This window comes from Alosa sapidissima, chromosome 7 (assembly GCF_018492685.1).
Source record: "Alosa sapidissima isolate fAloSap1 chromosome 7, fAloSap1.pri, whole genome shotgun sequence".
Classification (NCBI taxonomy): Eukaryota; Metazoa; Chordata; class Actinopteri; order Clupeiformes; family Clupeidae; genus Alosa; species Alosa sapidissima.
The window spans coordinates 28972342-28989512 of NC_055963.1; the positions used below are offsets into that span (position 1 = coordinate 28972342).

The 17171-nt window shown below is 48.0% G+C and overlaps 1 protein-coding gene across 13 annotated transcripts in view; it reads right to left on the reverse strand.

Moving 5' to 3' along the window:
* Positions 1-17171, reverse strand: part of casz1 (castor zinc finger 1) — a 185011-nt gene that overhangs the window by 11988 nt on the left and 155852 nt on the right. For 8 of the 13 annotated variants that reach the window (XM_042097010.1, XM_042097009.1, XM_042097008.1 and 5 more), the window contains 8 exons: positions 15389-15457; positions 14219-14309; positions 10780-10944; positions 8385-8557; positions 6366-7315; positions 1855-2011; positions 1221-1284; positions 48-211 (listed from right to left, as the gene is read on the reverse strand). In XM_042097010.1, the coding sequence (XP_041952944.1) occupies positions 48-211; positions 1221-1284; positions 1855-2011; positions 6366-7315; positions 8385-8557; positions 10780-10944; positions 14219-14309; positions 15389-15457 (1833 nt within the window). The remainder of the gene's footprint in view (positions 1-47; positions 212-1220; positions 1285-1854; positions 2012-6365; positions 7316-8384; positions 8558-10779; positions 10945-14218; positions 14310-15388; positions 15458-17171) is intronic. The other 5 variants (XM_042097021.1, XM_042097015.1, XM_042097012.1 and 2 more) reach the window with 4 other exon arrangements.

The window sequence follows — 17171 nt, forward strand, 5'->3', positions numbered from 1 at the left end:
CTTTGCTGCCACTGTTCTCTAGGCCTGACTGGTCTGCTGTGCTGTACCTGCGCAGGTAGGTCCTCCACAGCTCCACAGGCTTCTCTGGCAGGGGTCTGCCCATTACGCGGCACAGGTACTGGGCCGCCTCCGAGGTGTCCGTCCCCTGGTTGTTCTCAAGCTCCGTCTTCAGGTTCAGGGCGCTGAAGAAGCCCGGGTTGACCTGCGTCATCTGCAGAGTGTCGGAAACAGGAGGGGAACAGTTACCAATTCGCTAACAGGCTTGCTGCATCTGCTACTGCAGCTACTGTCGTCACAGAGGAGACGCTTCAGCTAAACACAGGCCTGCTAAGTTTCCAGCCTGTCTGCCCCCGGGGCTGATGCCAGACACACACGTCAAATGTCCTTTGTGCCCCCCCCCCCCCCCCCCCCCCCTCCACCTCTACCTCTACCTCTCTCCAGCCCACACTTTTTTTTCTTGTGTGATGTAGGCTAGTTGTTTCTAGCGAGTAGCAAATTTCCAAATTTCGAAATAGACTGACACAGCCAGAGTAAGTTAATAATGCTACAAGCCAGAGTACTGTCAAGGCTATGAACCATAGCTGTTTTGTGCTTCCTGAATGTGTATCCAACAAGAGCAGAGGAGGGGGGTGGTGGGGGGAGAGAAAAGTGAGTAGCCCGGAGGAAAAATGAATTCTGAGACGTCTTTAAATCATCAAGGTAATGGAAGCCAGCACCGCACATTTGTATTAGTCAGAGGGAGGGGGGAGAAAAAGATGTATGATTAAAACAATGTCCATTTTAATCTGTACCAAAACACACAACATTTAAATATCCGTCCAGTAACGTTTACAGGCGGTAAAAAATGAGGGTGACGGTTGCTCTTTCCCTCCACCCACCTGACTTTTTAATCAAATAATTTACAAAGTCCATAAATAAAGACAGAGCGAACGGGCCGAAGAAAGGGGAAGAAAGGAGGGAGAAAAAATGCCTGCCGAGTTCAAAACAGCTCATCAAAAAACAAACATCTCTATATATCTGGCGTGGCGTGCAGCTCCTGCTTCATTATATTAATTTGTGAGCGGCGGGCAAAAATTACAGGAGGGTGAAAAATGGCTGGAAAATTTAAATGATACAAACTCATCTTATTAGTGGTCGAAACATTAAAAAAAACAAACATCCCCCGACGCGCCGTGCTAATTTGTCTGGGCATGAAAAGCGTTTTGATGGATGGATCTTACCTTATTCATAAGTGAGGATAAAAGAGATGTATTTGCCGGTGCAGGGTGTCCATTTGATTCATTACTAGAACAAGGAAAATGAACAATGTTTAGTCAAGATTTGCATGGGAATAGTAAATATTATTATTTATCACATAGAGTGTGAATATGGAAGACAAGAGAACGGGAGCGATTGCTCTCCGAAAATGAGTTATATAACTCATGAAAATAAGCAAGGGCTGTTTTCATATAAAGGGTGGATATTGATTAAAACAAACAACCAAATAGACAATATTATGTCCATGCTGCGCATGCACCTATTGAGGCAAAAATGCTGTGCTTAATTTTTTTTAAAATCTATTATTCTGTGAAGTTTTACATCAATTTTTAGGGGCAGGATGGCTTGGTGCCGATCTCCAGCACCTTGACCGTGGATGCACACCCACCCTGGTCTAGGGGAGGGTTTCCAACACGAGCACTCACGCTAATTAACACTACAGGGCATTATACCAGCCGTAAATCAGACCCAGACACAGTGGATAGACACACAAGGCCCATCATTAGGGCTCCCAGCAGCGGCACAGGGCATTGATCTTTCTGGCCTGGACACCCCCACCCCCCACACACACATACACACACATCCACACACACTTACTGTGCAACCGGCCATGGGCCGTACCTGTGGTCTTTCTTACTCAGGTCCAGGCTGTGCTCCTGCACAGAGTCCTGGGAGGCCCCTGAGGCTCCATCCACGGGCTCCTGCTTCACATGAACCAGATTGAACTGGTTGGCAGCGGCAGGCAGCCCATTCCCTAAGGAGTGAGAGAGAGAGAGAGAGAGAGAGAGAGAGAGAGAGAGAGAGAGAGAGAGAGAGAGAGAGGGATAGAGAAAAGAGAGGGAGGGAGAGAAGGAGAGAGGGCAGAGACAACAAAGTTATTGTTGGTCAGCATTATTATGCTGTGACGAGATCCAATCTGACTTCTGTCCTGGCCGAAGGAGGACTCGGAGTGATAATTATGGTGGAATTATGTCAGGCCGTCAGGGCTTTTAGACGGTGATTGAGCGGCGGGTGGAATGGGGGAAAAAGACTCCTTTTTCAGCAGCACTTGTCACATCTCGTTTGCTGGCCTGCCTCTTAACTGGTCATTACCCAGGATGCTAATGCTGAGGGAAAGTGGCAGCTTCAGACTGGACACCCATCCCCCCCATCCTCCACACACACACACACACACACACACACACACACACACACACACCACTTTCACCAACCCCCTTTCTCCTTCCCATCAACCGCCATGTCCTTGTTGGCCTGACAACGGACGGCGCCCGGCACCACTGAGCATGCCTGAGAGGAGCGTCTGCAGTGTCGGTCAGATTGGAGGTGACAGCCAATCAGATCAGTTCAAATAGCGTGACCTCTCGATCGGATTTTTCAAAATAGGTATTCAGTAGATGTGGTGAGTGAGGACAGGTGTGTGTGTGTGTGTGTGTGTGTGTGTGTGTGTGTGTGTGTGTGTGTGTGTGGAAGGAGGGAGGAGTGAAAAGATAAAGAAGGGGGTAAAAATGCTGACAGGAATGTGTTCCCTCGCTTTCTCCACAATCCCCAAGTAATTGAAATATTAATTTGTCCTCAGGCTACGCCAAGGAAGCCCTGGCTTTTGGTAGTCAGTAAGTGGTGTTTTATTAAAAAAAGAAAGGGGAGGATTGCGAACGGGCGTCCCTGGCATAACCTCTTGGCGAGAGTGCTGAGTGCATCAGCCGTGATTGGTTTCATAGGGGGGCCGTGTTGTTTGTGAGATGGGTGGGGTGTGTGTGTGTGGGTGGGTTGATATGCTGAGGAGCAGTGACAGGCAAGGACACCGCAGAGTTCCTCTGGCCTTGGCCCTGTGGCTCTGAGGGCCACTGCATTTCTCCTGCGAAGGGGCGGCATGGAAGGAGCCTTTTCCGCTTGTGTTTACATACATACACACACACACACACACACACACATGCTGCTGGAGAAGGGTTGGACTGGTTGACTCTAAGCATCATGTCTACAGGATTTGGATGTGTGTGTGTGTGTGTGTGTGTGTGTGTGTTTTTTTATCTGGGTTCAAAGGGGATGTGTCCGGGGTGTCATGGCTCAGAGCTGAAATTGGCCTGACAATGGCGGAGGGGTTTTGTCGGTGTCAGGCTGGCTGCTGGTCCCATTGTGTGTCTGCTGTGTAATCCTCATCTGATTAATGATTCACTCACTACCCCTCCTCTCCTCTCAACCCACCACCCCCCACCACCCCACCCCCAGAGCACCAGCCCCTGCTCAAGAAAGAAGAAGAATAAGAGGTAGACGGAGGAGAAGTAGAAGGTGAAGGAGAAGAAGAGAGAGAGATTGAAATTAAAAACGACAGCGGACACCCATGCACCCTCCCTTTCACCACAACCATGATGGGAGAGAGAGAGAGAGAGAGAGAGAGAGAGAGAGAGAGAGAGAGAGAGAGAGAGAGAGAATAAGACCAATTATCAGGGCAACCTCGCCAAAGCGTCACCCGATCCCTGGCGGGGCCTGGCCCCAGCGTTGTCACAGTTGGGATCAAATTGAGCCTGAGCCCTCTCCCTTGGCCCCACGTCTCCACGCTCTCAAAAAACCACAGCGGAGGCAGAGGCAGGTGAGGCGGCGGCGACAGCGGCAGCCACCGCGCAGAGGGAAAGTCATTAAAACATTTATCAGGGCTAATAATCTGCCCGCGCACAGTCCCTACTACAGCCATCTTACAGCTGGGGGAGAAATGAAATAAATAAGTAAAGTAAAAAATGGGGGGATTAAAAAGGAAAGAGAGAAAGGGAGAGAGAGAGAGAGAGTGGGGAAAAAAAGAGTTTGATCTCAAAGCAACGTTTTCTGGAAATTATCCAAGAGTAACAGTGTAGCGTGTAATTACTCCCGCTAAGTTGCAACGCTTGTGAAAGATCATTTGTACTGTGGCGCCAATTAGTCAACCCTTCAGAAGCTAGAATCTTTAAAAAACACTCCAGGGGAAATTGGTGTGAAACTGATAAAACAGTGAATATTAAATAAAGAGTGAGGTGGTGAGGGAGAGGAAAGAAAGATACCTCAGTGCAGGGCGGCATCAATCAGCCGCTGCACATGACGGAGCCCATCTCACGAAGAAAAAGCAACAGTTCCAGATGATTATCGTGCTCACTGGTGCCTAGCTCAGAAAAAAAGAGACGACCCCTCTGCCCTCTTTCCTCCTGGGCTTTGAAACTAGCCACAGCGCAGAACTCTCAGTTCACTCTGTCCTTGCAGCTTCTCACCACTTCCTCTCTTTAAATTCACACTAATTTGTTCACACATATTTTCTCGGCAAATGTGGCAAAAAAAGAAACGAGTGCATGACGACTCCCACGATTCTAACAAACCATGTACAAATGTTTGTGTGTGTGTGTGTGTGTGTGTGTGTGTGTGTGTGTGTGTGGAAAGGTGTGTATGGCAGAGGCAGGAGGGTTCTCAGAGGCCGGTAAATTAAACATGAGGCGTGGTGCGGCAGTCGCACCATCTGCGCTCCCTCTCCTCCCATCCACCTCCACCGCCTCCCACAACGCCTGTTTCCCCACCCGCCAGGCGCACCCACCTCCCAACCCCGGCCTCTTCCACAGCCCCGGCTCCATCTCTCGCTCCCTACCTGCTGGAGTGGGCTGTGGCTGGGTTGGGGCCCCCGTGCCTCCCTCCCTCTGTCCCTCCGTCCCTCAGCAGCTGCCCTGCTCTCCCAGGGCCTGTCCTTCTCCAAAAATACCAGCGGGGTCCTAATCCCCCCTCCCTTTACCCTGCTGCAGACTCCTGCTTATCCCCGCTCAATCTGCAGCCCACCTGCTGCCGACTAAACCCACCCCTCCACAAACACACACCCTGGAAGATCTCATTACCAGCGTCCCCCCCCCCCCTCCCAAACACACACACACACACACACACACACACAGATCAGCTAAAACACTCTCACTGACGTCTTAATAAAAGGTTTAGAACCTGTTTTACAGGTGATGACTGACTGTTTTATTTTCCTTCCTCCATGTTTCATGTTTATCAAAGATAAAATCAACTCTGTGTATGTGTTTTAGTTGTAGCCTGTATATCTCAAATAGCCTTTATTATAACTGACAGAAAGTGGAGAGGAAAGTAGTTGACGAATATTACCAATAAATACCATTGTATGTATTTTCTCCTATTCGAGATAGAGGCAGTGAGAAAGAGAGAGTGTGTAGAGTCAGTAGAAATATGAGCAAAATAGAAAGAGAAAGTCACAGAAATACCCTTTTGACGTAAATCTCCGAGGTCATTACGTAGGTCTTGCATCACAGTCATTTCATGCTTTCCCCTTTATTTCTGTATTTTTTTGCTTGCTTTGCTTGCTTACAGTCATCAATGCACCTAACATATATAACTATAGTTTCCTCATTCAATTCCTGACTGTAACCCTATTCAGCCTCCATTTTGTGCCGTAAAGACTGCCATGACCACAAGATAAGAGGCTGCAGATGGAAAAACAAGCTTGCCGAGCCTCCACTGAATGCTATTAGATGGCTTTACAAACAGTGCTCTCATCGGCAATAATTTACTCATAAATGAATTTTGTCTATCAAGGAAATGGCAGGCGCAAAAATAACAAGCCCCAGGTAACAGACCACGCCTTTGCTTAGTCTGGCCCAACAGTGTTTGTCTTGTGGATACAGTTGACTACTTTGATGTGCTAGTTCTGATGCTGTGTGCAGATACAGTTTGAGCTCGGTTGAGTAGAGAAGTATGGGGGATTGTGGGGGGGGGGGGGGGGGAGGGTTGTGTGGGGCAGGATGTGGCTTTGGTCACGCTCTGTGAAGGTCCGGCATACATCGGCCTCTTTGTTCAGGTCAATTTGCTGGGGCATTTGTGAATTTACATACAGCTGCTATCTCTCTCACGATCTCTCTCTATCTCTATCTCCCTCTCATGTGGATGAATGAATGAGTGTTTTCCAACTGTTGCCTGAGGAAACACCCAATGAGATTATGGGTGTGCAGAATTCTGTGCTGTGTGTGTGTGTGTGTGTGTGTGTGTGTGTGTGTGTGTGTGTGTGTGTGTGTGTGTGTGTGTGTGTGTGTGTACGCGTGTGTGTGTTCTGAGTGGTGTGGCTGTGCTGTATCATGTCTATTGCTCACCTGTGTCCAGGTTGCCTGCAGGCTTGAGGGCGGCTGCAGCCAGTCGGGCCATCATGGGTGAGATGAGGCCCTTGCTGGCCGAGATCTTCTCCATGATGGAGGCGGTAGTGTAGGAGGAGGTGGGGGTGGAGGCTCCGCAACCACCGCTGCTGCCGTCCACACCCATGGTGGCGCAGCTCTGGGCGAGCGAGTCGCTGACCAGGGCGTGCGCGCCAGAACTGGCGGCGGCCGCAGCGATGAGCCCCGAGGCAGCCGAAGGCGGCAGCTGCATCGGCAGCCGCGGCATGAGCGGGAAGAAGGGGTTGGCGCCGGTCAGTGCTGAGCTGGACAGCGCCAGCGCCACCGGCATGTTGCTGGGCAGTGCCTGCGAGAGCAGGCTGGACATGCGGCTGGCCGGCGGCAGCGAGGCGGTGGACTTCACCAGGCCGCCGGCCGAGAGCACGCCCGAGAGGGCACACGAGAGGGCGCCCGAGACCGCGGCGGAGGTGGTGGTGGGCGCCATCAGCGAGTGCCCGCCGCCTCCCACCGCCGATGACCCCTGCTGCTGCTGAGCCGTCGGCGAGGCGCTCAGGCTGGAGTTCTTGCTGCTGATGGCCGAGAAGTCCATGAGGTCGTCGTTGCTGGACTCCTCTTGCTCCTCCTTGGGCAGCAGGAAGGCGGACGAGGCGGCGCCCAGGCTCAGCATGCCGCCCGAGCGGATGTGGCGGCGCTCGTGCTTGCGCTTGTGCGAGGTCATCTGGCTGGTGGAGGTGAAGGTGAACCCGCAGCCCGAGCGGATGCAGTGGAAGTGGTTGGTGGCCTTGCTGTAGACGCAGCCCTCATACTTGCACTCCTCGTACTTGTAGAATTTCTTGAAGCCGTCCTTGGCGTAGGCGTCGTCCTTGATGTGATAACTCTTGTGCTTCTCGATGTCACACTTGTTCTTGAAGGTGAAGGTGCAGCCGGGACGCCTGGCGAAGGAGGGATGGATAATGATTGATTGTGGTTGGGTGCGACAGATACTTTTTTAAAAATTCCTATCGGTGTGCGGTGAGTCTCGAGAGGTTATACAATCACACCAGCGAGTCCTTGGTCAGTGGACACTAGCTGTTGAAAACCAACAGTTTATTTTGAAAAGACCACAGAGGTCTTGTTGGGTTTACAGAAATATCAAAAACGATCTCCTAAGCCAAACATTTGGGTTTGATTTCCCACAACTTTTAAAACCTCACAGTCTCACAAAACCAAGAGGCCCTGTGCACCAGATAGTATGGTCTGGGTTTCTGCTGGTGATTTCTACTCATAGCATATGGTATAATATATTCATGCTATTTGTGTCATTTGGGTATAATATAAATATTTATTACACGGCTCTTCACAAGGCAAGTAGAACGCTCCATTGGCTTGAATGGGATTTCCCAAAGTTCTACGGTAAAATATTTTCATGTAATTACCGCTGCAAACATATAATTACCGCTGTCAATGGCAACGGGTTTTGTGTTTCTGATACCTCTTTTATATCACTACGCAAGGACAGGAACTTCATTCAAAAGTGATAGCAGACAGTTGATCAGCTGTGTTCTAAAGAATGTTTGATTCAAGTTCAGCGTGTGTTGTTGCGAACTATTTGTTTCTCAGCAAATGCCACGATGAACGGTAACAAATAGGCTAGGCTATGTAGGCTAAAGTCATATCGTGGGGATTTTATTATTTCGTTTTGGCAAGTAGCCGTATAATAAGCGGGATAATGTATAGAACGCCGGTCATTAATGGGAAAATAAGTCCCTTCAGGGCGGAACAAGAACCCTCCGCTGCGCGTCGGGGTTTCGGTTTGCCCTGTCGGGACTTATTTTCCCATTAATGACCGGCATTCTATACATTATCCCTTACATAATATGATGTATGATATAAAATGCTCTCTCTCTCTCTCTCTCTCTCTCTCTCTCTCTCTCTCTCTCTCTCTCTCTCTCTCTCTCTCTCTCTCTCTCTCTGTGTGTATGTGTGTGTGTGTGTGTGTGTGTGTGTGTGCGCAATGCTCACCTGCAGTGGAAATGAGTGGTCTTTTGGCCATAGAACTGACAGGACACTGTTCCACAGTCCTCTGTGGCACGGAACCTTTGGAAGCCATCGTTGATCAGCTGTGCATTCTTCTTGTGGAAGTTCTCATGGGTCATCACGTCAGAGGTGCTGGTGTAGACCTTGTTGCAGCCCACCTACAAGACAAGGTACAATTGGTTTGTGTGGTTGTGTGACTCAGCCGTCCAAGTCGACTAAGCATCTTTGATCATCATCACAGAATGATTTTTATATTTGTTTGTTTGTTTGTCTGAATGTCAGGTATTTCCATGAGACAGCTCAAGGAGTGTGTGTGTGTGTGTTGGTGTGTGTGTTTGTGTGTGTGTGTGTGTGTGTCAGTGTGTGTGTGTGTGTTCTGTACAGGAAGCTGAAGGAGACTGCAGACTGCAAGGGCTTGTCAACAACATCACAGTAATGACACAAAAATAGCTCTGTGTAGCAAGATGAGACTCAGGTGACCTATAAAATGATGAACATGAAACTCAAAATGTCTGTTTTAGGGGCAATGAGGTTAAGAAGGTGGTTCGTAAAAAAAAAAAAAAAAAAGATCTACAGGCCACACATAAGACATTGCACTATTTTCTTTCAGCAAACATACAAGCAGTGAGTAAATAAAAGTAGAAAATGCTCCCCATTTCAACTAAAACATTTTAGCATATTTATCCTGTGTTAAAGCATCATAAGCTCTGTCTAAACTTTCCGAGAAGATACAAGTCAGTGGTACACCAGAAGGCTGGAGGAGCGACTGTCACTTTCTCTTGTTTAAACTCTTCCTTGAGCCTGCAGGCCTGACACAGAGCTCTCAGCCTTGAAGGGCAGAAGGCAGGGAGAGAAAATAAAGCACACAAAATGTTTGAATTAAAACTGGCAATTGTATATAACCCCTGGCATTTTTCAACTGTGCGAACATGGCAACTTGGCCATATTGAGTCAAACGATGAAAAAAATGACCCGCCACCGGTGAGTGTTTTTTTTTTCTTTTTTCTTTCATAGTAAATCACGGAAGAGGGGATGCCAACATCTGTTGGATCTCAGTGCCGTTAAAACAAGGGCTGAAATGTCTCATAACAATTATGCTGTTGAGGGGGGTGGGAGGAGGAGGGGGTTAAAAAAGAATATATCTTAAGCCATCTGTGGCAGCAGCTTTCGCACACCGGTGAGAAAGCACTCGGCGTGATGACACCTTGAAAATAAGCAGATGTGAAAGAATTAAACAAATCTGGTGGGGGAAATAATCTTCAACTCGCTGCTTGGTACTAAAAGATGAAAAATGTTAAGTTTATATAAACAACTAACTGAATTTTATCCATGCCAATTAAGGAGAGAGAGAGAGAGCGCATGAGAGGGAGCGGAGGGAGGTAGGGAAGAAGAGGGGACAAGAGCAGAAAGAGCAGGGCACTGCTTTCTGTCTGTCCTTTTAATTTTTGCTTTTATTTACATTATGACACGTTTTGTCAAACGAATGAAAACTGCTCTTAAATGGTAATTTAGGGGTAATGGAAAAAGTGGAAGAAGTGTATTTTCCTTTTATAGGCGCAGGGCCCCAGTGGAGGGTGTCTCTCGGAGGCTGAGTGCTCTGCTGTGCCTGGCGGCTGGCATCAGGCGATCATGCGCCCCCCCTGTTCCCGCTCTCTCACACTCTACCCAGGGGCTGCGATGCCTCAAGCGCAGCACACACTGATTCTGCTGTCAAACATCTTCCAAGGTCTTTAGACATCTTTGCTTTTTGGACTTTTTTTCTTGTTGAAAGTCTTATGGGTCTTTATCTTATATAGAGATCTCAAATGATCTTACAGACACTTGTTATACGTCTAGATGTGCATATACCGTAGCAGGCTTTTTGCACTATTTTTATACGATATGTCTTGTCGTGGTGAAGATCAAAAGATTGGATGCGTAAAGGCATTAAATGCTGAGTGCTCCTCTGCACTTGGTGCGCAGCCTTTGAAATGCACGCATCAGTGCACAGAGACAGGAAGTGGACTTGTTTACCCCCCCCCCCCCCCCCCCCCCCATACGCACCGTCACCGTGACACAGCAACTGTGGAACCTTCCCTTACATCTCGGATGCAGGGTACGGATGTGAGTGTGTGAGTGTGCGTGTGTGTGGAGGGGCTTGTGGCTTGGCTTACTGAGCCTACTATCGGATAGATGTGTGTGTGTGTGTGTGTTCCAGTCTGGGATTGGCATTGCGGAGACCCCTGATGTAGAGGAATATATGACTTTGTGTCTCTATTGTGGTACTGCGGAGTGGTAGGATGGTACATGAGTATGTGTCTGTGTGAGAGGGAGAGAGTGTGTGTGTGTGTGTGTGTGTGTGTGTGTGTGTGTTTGTGTGTGTGTGTGATAGCATACCAACCTGCATGCAGTGGTAGTGGGTGCTCTTGCCATTGAGGTGGCAGCCATGGTAATAGACGCTGCAGTCATCAAGGGGGCTGAATCGCATGAAGCCGTGCTGCAGGGAGTTGTCCCGCTTCTTGTGCATGTTGTAGTGCCTGATCACGTCCTGCTTACTGGTGAACCTCTGCCAAACACACACACACACACACACACACACACACAGCAACAGGTTGAGTTTCACATGTACAAGTGCGTGTGCGTGTGTGTGTTTCCCCCCGTGTCAGTGTGGGTTAACAATCAACACATTCTCTTTTGGGTTGATTTTTTCACACTCTGGCAACAGCTGCAGACCACAGGAGCCAACTGGCAGCAATGTGGAGACACAGTGTGGGAGAGCCAGAGGAGATGTCCCTATTCTCTTTAGTGACTTCATACTCTCTCTCCCTCTCTCTCTCTCTCTGTTTATCTCTCACACTCTCTCTCTCTCTCTCTCTCTCTCTGTTTATCTCTCACACTCTCTCAGTGGTCTGTTATTCAACCCAAAATGAATTTGAATCAGTCTGGATGACTGTGCTTTAATACTGATAGGGGGTTGGGCATAGAGTATAGAGAAAGTCTCAATACAACATGTACCCACAAAACATACACACACACACACACACACACATACACACACATAAACATTCTAGGCCCTCATCTGTATTATTTTTATATTTTCCTCCACACTTTTAATTAAGATGGATCACTTGACATGCAAGATCACAGTTCCTGATGATCTTGGCTTCTGAAAAATTCTGTTCCATGCAGCTGGTTCTGCAAACGCGCAGAGGGGGAAAAAGAGACAAGGAAACAAACAAACAAGTCGACCAAAAATGTTTCTCTTTTTAATTCCCAGGCTGAGATATGATTCCACTTTTAATTAAAGCATTAAGCTTTGTTTTTTCCCCCCCTGTTCAGGGTTAGACTGTAATAATGAGAGAATATAGAGAAGATACCCGCCGCAAAATTAAAACCCTTCACCAACCACAAAGCAGCAGCAGCAGAAAGAGAGAAAAGAAAGAATGAAAGAAAGAAAGAAAGAAAGAATAAATGATGAAAAATCTCACTCTGGAGAGCCCAGAGGAACCAAATCTGCTGTAATTGGCCTTAAGCTGATGTTACAGGAACTGGAACTGGAGGAGCTGAAATCAATGAGCTCATTCTGACTTAAATATGTCCTTTTCTTCCTACAGGCCTCAGCAGTGGGGAAAAAAGAGAAATGAATGGCTGAAAAGAGATTAATGAGTCTCTAATGAGTCTAAAAGAGACAGTAAAAACACTCGCACATAAACACACAACTGCCGGCTAGGTGCTGGCTGATCTAGCGCTTCTAAAGCAGTAGTAAAAATAAACAAACAAACGGCAGTGAATAAATATCTCTTAATTTAAGTTTGATCGTTCGGTTTACTCATTCTTTTTATTTTTTTATTTTGTTCCTTTTCTCAGCTCTGTGGGAAAGTGTGCATGTGTCAGCATCGTCTCAGCCCAAACAGAGCAAACAGAATCTGTGGGGGTAAAAAGGAGATTCCCCTCCTCGATGTTAGTCGTGTGAATGTAGAGGGTGAGTGTCCTCAAAGGTAGAGCGGACCCGCGACTCTTATTTTAGGATTCTCACCAGAGTGGCTATGATGAACACAAGTCCATGAAAGGAGAGAGGGCCCTGCGAACGCTGTGCCACACTGTGCAGAAGTGCAGAGCAGAGCCTGGCAACGCGGGATAATATTCCAGGGACTGGGTCACGTAACGTTTCATGAGTTATCACTTCCAAAAGCCTGCTGATCTTGGACCCCCCCCCCCAACTCCAACTCCAACTCCTCTCCCCTCAAACCCGGCCCTGCATCTGTGGCTCTGGGTCCACGTGTTTCATGTCACTGTGAGCTTCAATAAGTCAATAAGGAGGTGACTGGAGGACACATGTCACATCCACAAAACCCAGCGGAGCTATTGCAACAAAAAAAAAAAAGAAAGAAAGAAAAAAAAAATAGAAAAAAAGATGGTGAGCTCATTTGTTCCATTCATTCACATTGATTGGTGCCTGGAACATCAGCTCCGAGTGAAAAGCGTGTGTGAGAGAGCGAGAGATAGAGAGAGAGAGAGAATAAGAGAGAGAGGGAAAGACTGAGGGAGAATGAGATTGAGGGAGAGAGAGAGACAGACAGAGAGGAGTAAATATTGTCCAGATTTTGTGTGACAGCTGCTGCGACTTACTCGACAATATTCTCCCCGTGTCTTCCCCTCCGAATGTAATCATATGATTAGAAAACTGAAGTGGGAGATTACGATGAGAGAGGGGCCTTCACTCAGACACGGGAGGAGCGGCAGAGAGAAAACACGAACACATACACACATACACACACACACACACATCTACGCACAAGCATGCATGCACAAGCACACACAGACACAGACACGCACACACAAAAGCACACACACACAGCCATGGTTTTCGTAAGGATTTTTGACTTCTTCAACAAATCTGTCTGTATTTGCCTGCTCTTTTACACCATATGTGCGGGCAAACAGCGGCTCCATGTTGTGATCTGCCTAATGCTTCTTTTCGCCGGCCTTACATGCCCACTCCAGGGACTGTGGGCAGATTAATAATGGGAAAGGGGATTAAAGGTGGCCCCGGATCTTGAGCAGATGTCTTCAGAGAGAGAGAAAAAATCCACCAAGAATAGGAACCATATTTCCAGCATACTTACAATTAGCCCACAATAAAAGGCCAATTGTCCAACTGACTCCAACTGTGCCCTAAATCGGCTTTCTGTCCTATAGGCTGGCCCACTGCCAGCAGTCATAACCTGTTTGGCAAACAGAGCCACATATGTTCTTTCTCTCTCTCTCTCTCTCTCTCTCTCTCTCTTTATCACACACACACACACACACACACACACACTCGACCTTGAGTGTTCATTTTAGACAGGTCTAAGGGTGTGTCTACAGGCGCCATAATGATACGTTCCAGTGTCGTGGTATCACAGGTTAATACAGTACAGGATTGTTTGGAATAGTGCTCAAAGTTCTTCTCGCTCTCATTCTCTCTTTGTGTCTTCCCCCCTTCCACCACCCCCACCCCCACCCCCACTCCACTCCAGCAGGGGTGCTCAATGAGTTATGGAGACGTCTTCACATCATCCAGGTATGCGCCGAAACACCTCGGCCCAATTTTCGCCCCGTGTAGTGTTAGCAAGCGCGCAGAGACAAGTGTTCAGGGGTGCTGAAGCATGGCCGCTAAGACTGCGGCATTACCGGCCCGACATGATCTCATTTATCACGGGTGATGTGAGCCAAGAAGAGAGGAGGAGAGAGGCTGCCGGTACTGGAGCCTCAGCGCAGACCCAGAGCTGAGCAGGGCTCCTGCCCATGCCTGGGGACTTGGACTGGGCACAGTGCTGCCGGACATGGAGGACACTCACCTGGTAGTTGCACTCTGGGTCCATGCAGTGGTAGTGCTCCCGGTACTGGTAGGCGCAGTGCACGTGCCCGCAATGCTGACTTCCAGAAAACCTGCAGGGATGGGCAGGGAAAAGGGCCTTTAACAAGCACCATGGCAACAGAATACAACAAAATAACAAACACAAAAAACATTCTGTACAACAGAGCTAATGTCAGTCCTCAATGATAGTAATTTTGTATATAAATTGTAATATAGCAAGAGCAGACTACTTTGAATTTGTAGTCGTTAAATAAATAATCTTCAATATGAAGATAATGATAGTGACGTCTACATTTAGGGGCATGCAAACTTTCCCTCCCTCTTGTGAAAAATAAAGGAATAAAAAAAAAAAAAACAGTCACACACCTACACAACTATGTGTATGCGTCTGCGCCGCGCTCACACCTGTAACACCCATACCATAACAAATTCTACCCTAGTCACGGCAATCTCGCCCAAATTAGTTCCGTTCCCTTTCAAAAGCAGTTGCTTGGCAGACTCTTATTAAACTGTAACCCCTGACATAACTCATTCATTTGGCCCCCCGCGCTTCTGCCTCAGCCAAATCAATGCCTGGCTCTTCAGGTTAACAGTGGCTGCTTCAATCAGAGAGAGGTGAGGCCTAATAGAGAGCGTTGAGTGTATCTTCATGCTACCCCCCCTCCACCCCCCACCCCCCCAATCACTACTCTCACACACACATCCCCATCGCTTTCGCTCGTTGTCTGACTCGCTCGTTCGCTCGCTTGCTCGCCCGGGCTCCCCCAGATTGGCAGCAGTTTAAAGAGGCACATCTCCCAAGTGTTTGCCGGCTGATTATAACCCTGACGATGATGACTGTTAAAAACCTCCAATTACAGCTAAAAACACAAATAAACATTTGCACTGCCGCTGCCAAGAGCACCATCTGCTTCTGTATAGACAGGGAGGGAAAAAGGCAGAGGGGGAGAAAAAAAAAAAGAAATGGCTAAGTAATAGATTGTTTTCGTGTGTGTGAGTATGTGTGTGTGATGTTCATGCTGATTCCCTCTTGTAGCCGGGATTATCCCATGGCTTGATTTTTTCCTGTATAGTTTGATTTTGTTCTTTTTCGGTTAACAGATCACTGAACGGACTTTTCATTAGGCTAATTGAATGGCAAATCCACTACCTTTTAAAAGATGCTGGTGTAGTAAAAGGCTCGGGGAGTAGTGGGAGCTTCTGTTGATTTTCCCAGCTTCTTAAAGAAAGAAAGGAAGCTCCAGTACAGCGTATAACACTAATATACACACACACACACACACACACACACACACACACACACACACACACACACACTTACACACACGGAAATAAAACACACACACACACACGCGCACACACAGAAACACAAACACTATAAGATGTGTACAGTCCCTCTAAGCCCCTGCATAGCAACACACATGCACACACACACACACACACACACACTCGTGTACACACTCGTCCAAACCCCCTGGGACTGAGGCCCACCCCTCTGCTCATCACCCAGCCGTATCACTTTGCCTCTGGACAATTCCCACTTGCCGCGTCGGGGGGCTAATGGCCCACTGCTATTCAGCGGCAGATTAAATATTAATATCGCTGCGATACGGAGATTGCTGTGCATCTCCCATTACAATGGAGGCCCTGCTGATCAAAGTGCAGAGCAGTAGTGGGTGCATGAAAGCATTTAAGGGGGGAAAACTGCTACTAAACACTACCGGGCGAGAGCTTTTAAACATCAAACTATGGTGGCAGGCGACAACAAAGAACTTTTTCCCGTTTTTTTTTTTTTTAGGGGGGGGGGGGTGTTTTTTGTGTTTTGGTGGGGTGAGGTTGCAAATTGGGGATTGGGGTGTAGACGGGTGGGTGTCGACAAGTTTATAAAGATGGGTTTTTAGCATAAGTGTGTGCTCATTAGTGCAGAAGACACTGATGAACCTTCCCCTACCTACTCATTCCATCAACCCCCCTCCATCCGACCCCCCCACTTCACCGCCCTCCCCAAATGTACTCAGCCACATTTGTCCTTTTTATGAGTCCTCCCCCCCCCAGCATCACTACCTCCACCAACCTCTCCTCTCTTTCTCTCTTTCCCCCCAACACGGAAATTGAAACTGTATCTGGGCTTATCTACTGCCTCCCTGCGCATCAACCGCCGAGATGTTTAGACAAATTTTATGCATTATGCAGTGCAAATATCAAAACAGTTCTTGGCAGTGCCAGCCGAAGCCTCATTAAAAATTCCTTAATTAAATCTTCTTGCAAAATGTAATCAGTCCAAGGAGGGTTTTTTGTGTGCGCACGAGTGTGTGTGTGTGTATGTATGTGTGTGTGGCTGTCATTGCCAGGTCTTTGATTTGTGGCCTTCATGTTACGGCTGGGGAAAGTAATCATTAGCGGCGCAGCCACTTTGCCTTCTTTTTTTTCAAATTGTGTTTTTCTTTCTTTTAAGCCGAATAAATAAACAAATTATAATCACCTTTATGCTGGGGTTGGGCCGTGAATAGAGAGAGTGGAGGGTCGGGGGCTGATACCGCAGTCCATTGATACTTCAGATCCATGCCCAGGGCTTTGTCTGAAGGGGCTGACTGGCTTGGGGTGGTGTGTGTGTGTGTGTGTGTGTGTGTGTGTGTGTGTGTGTGTGTGTATAGTGGAAGTGGTGGTGGTGGTGGTGGTGGTGGTGGAGGAGGGGTGGGGGGGTTGAGGCTGGTTTGTCATTGAGATCATTTAAGCTCTTTGTGTTCTCAGCAGCGCAGCTAATCAAAACTAAGAAGTTGTTGCAGTGGTGGGGGACTCAAAAACTCCTGGACATTTCTGAAGTGCGCACTTTTGGCACGCGAGAAGCACATTTAACACGGGAGTGTGGCCCTCGTGAGAGATTGCGTAAAATTACGTCGGGGGTACACTTCTGAACGGTTTCGAGTGCCACT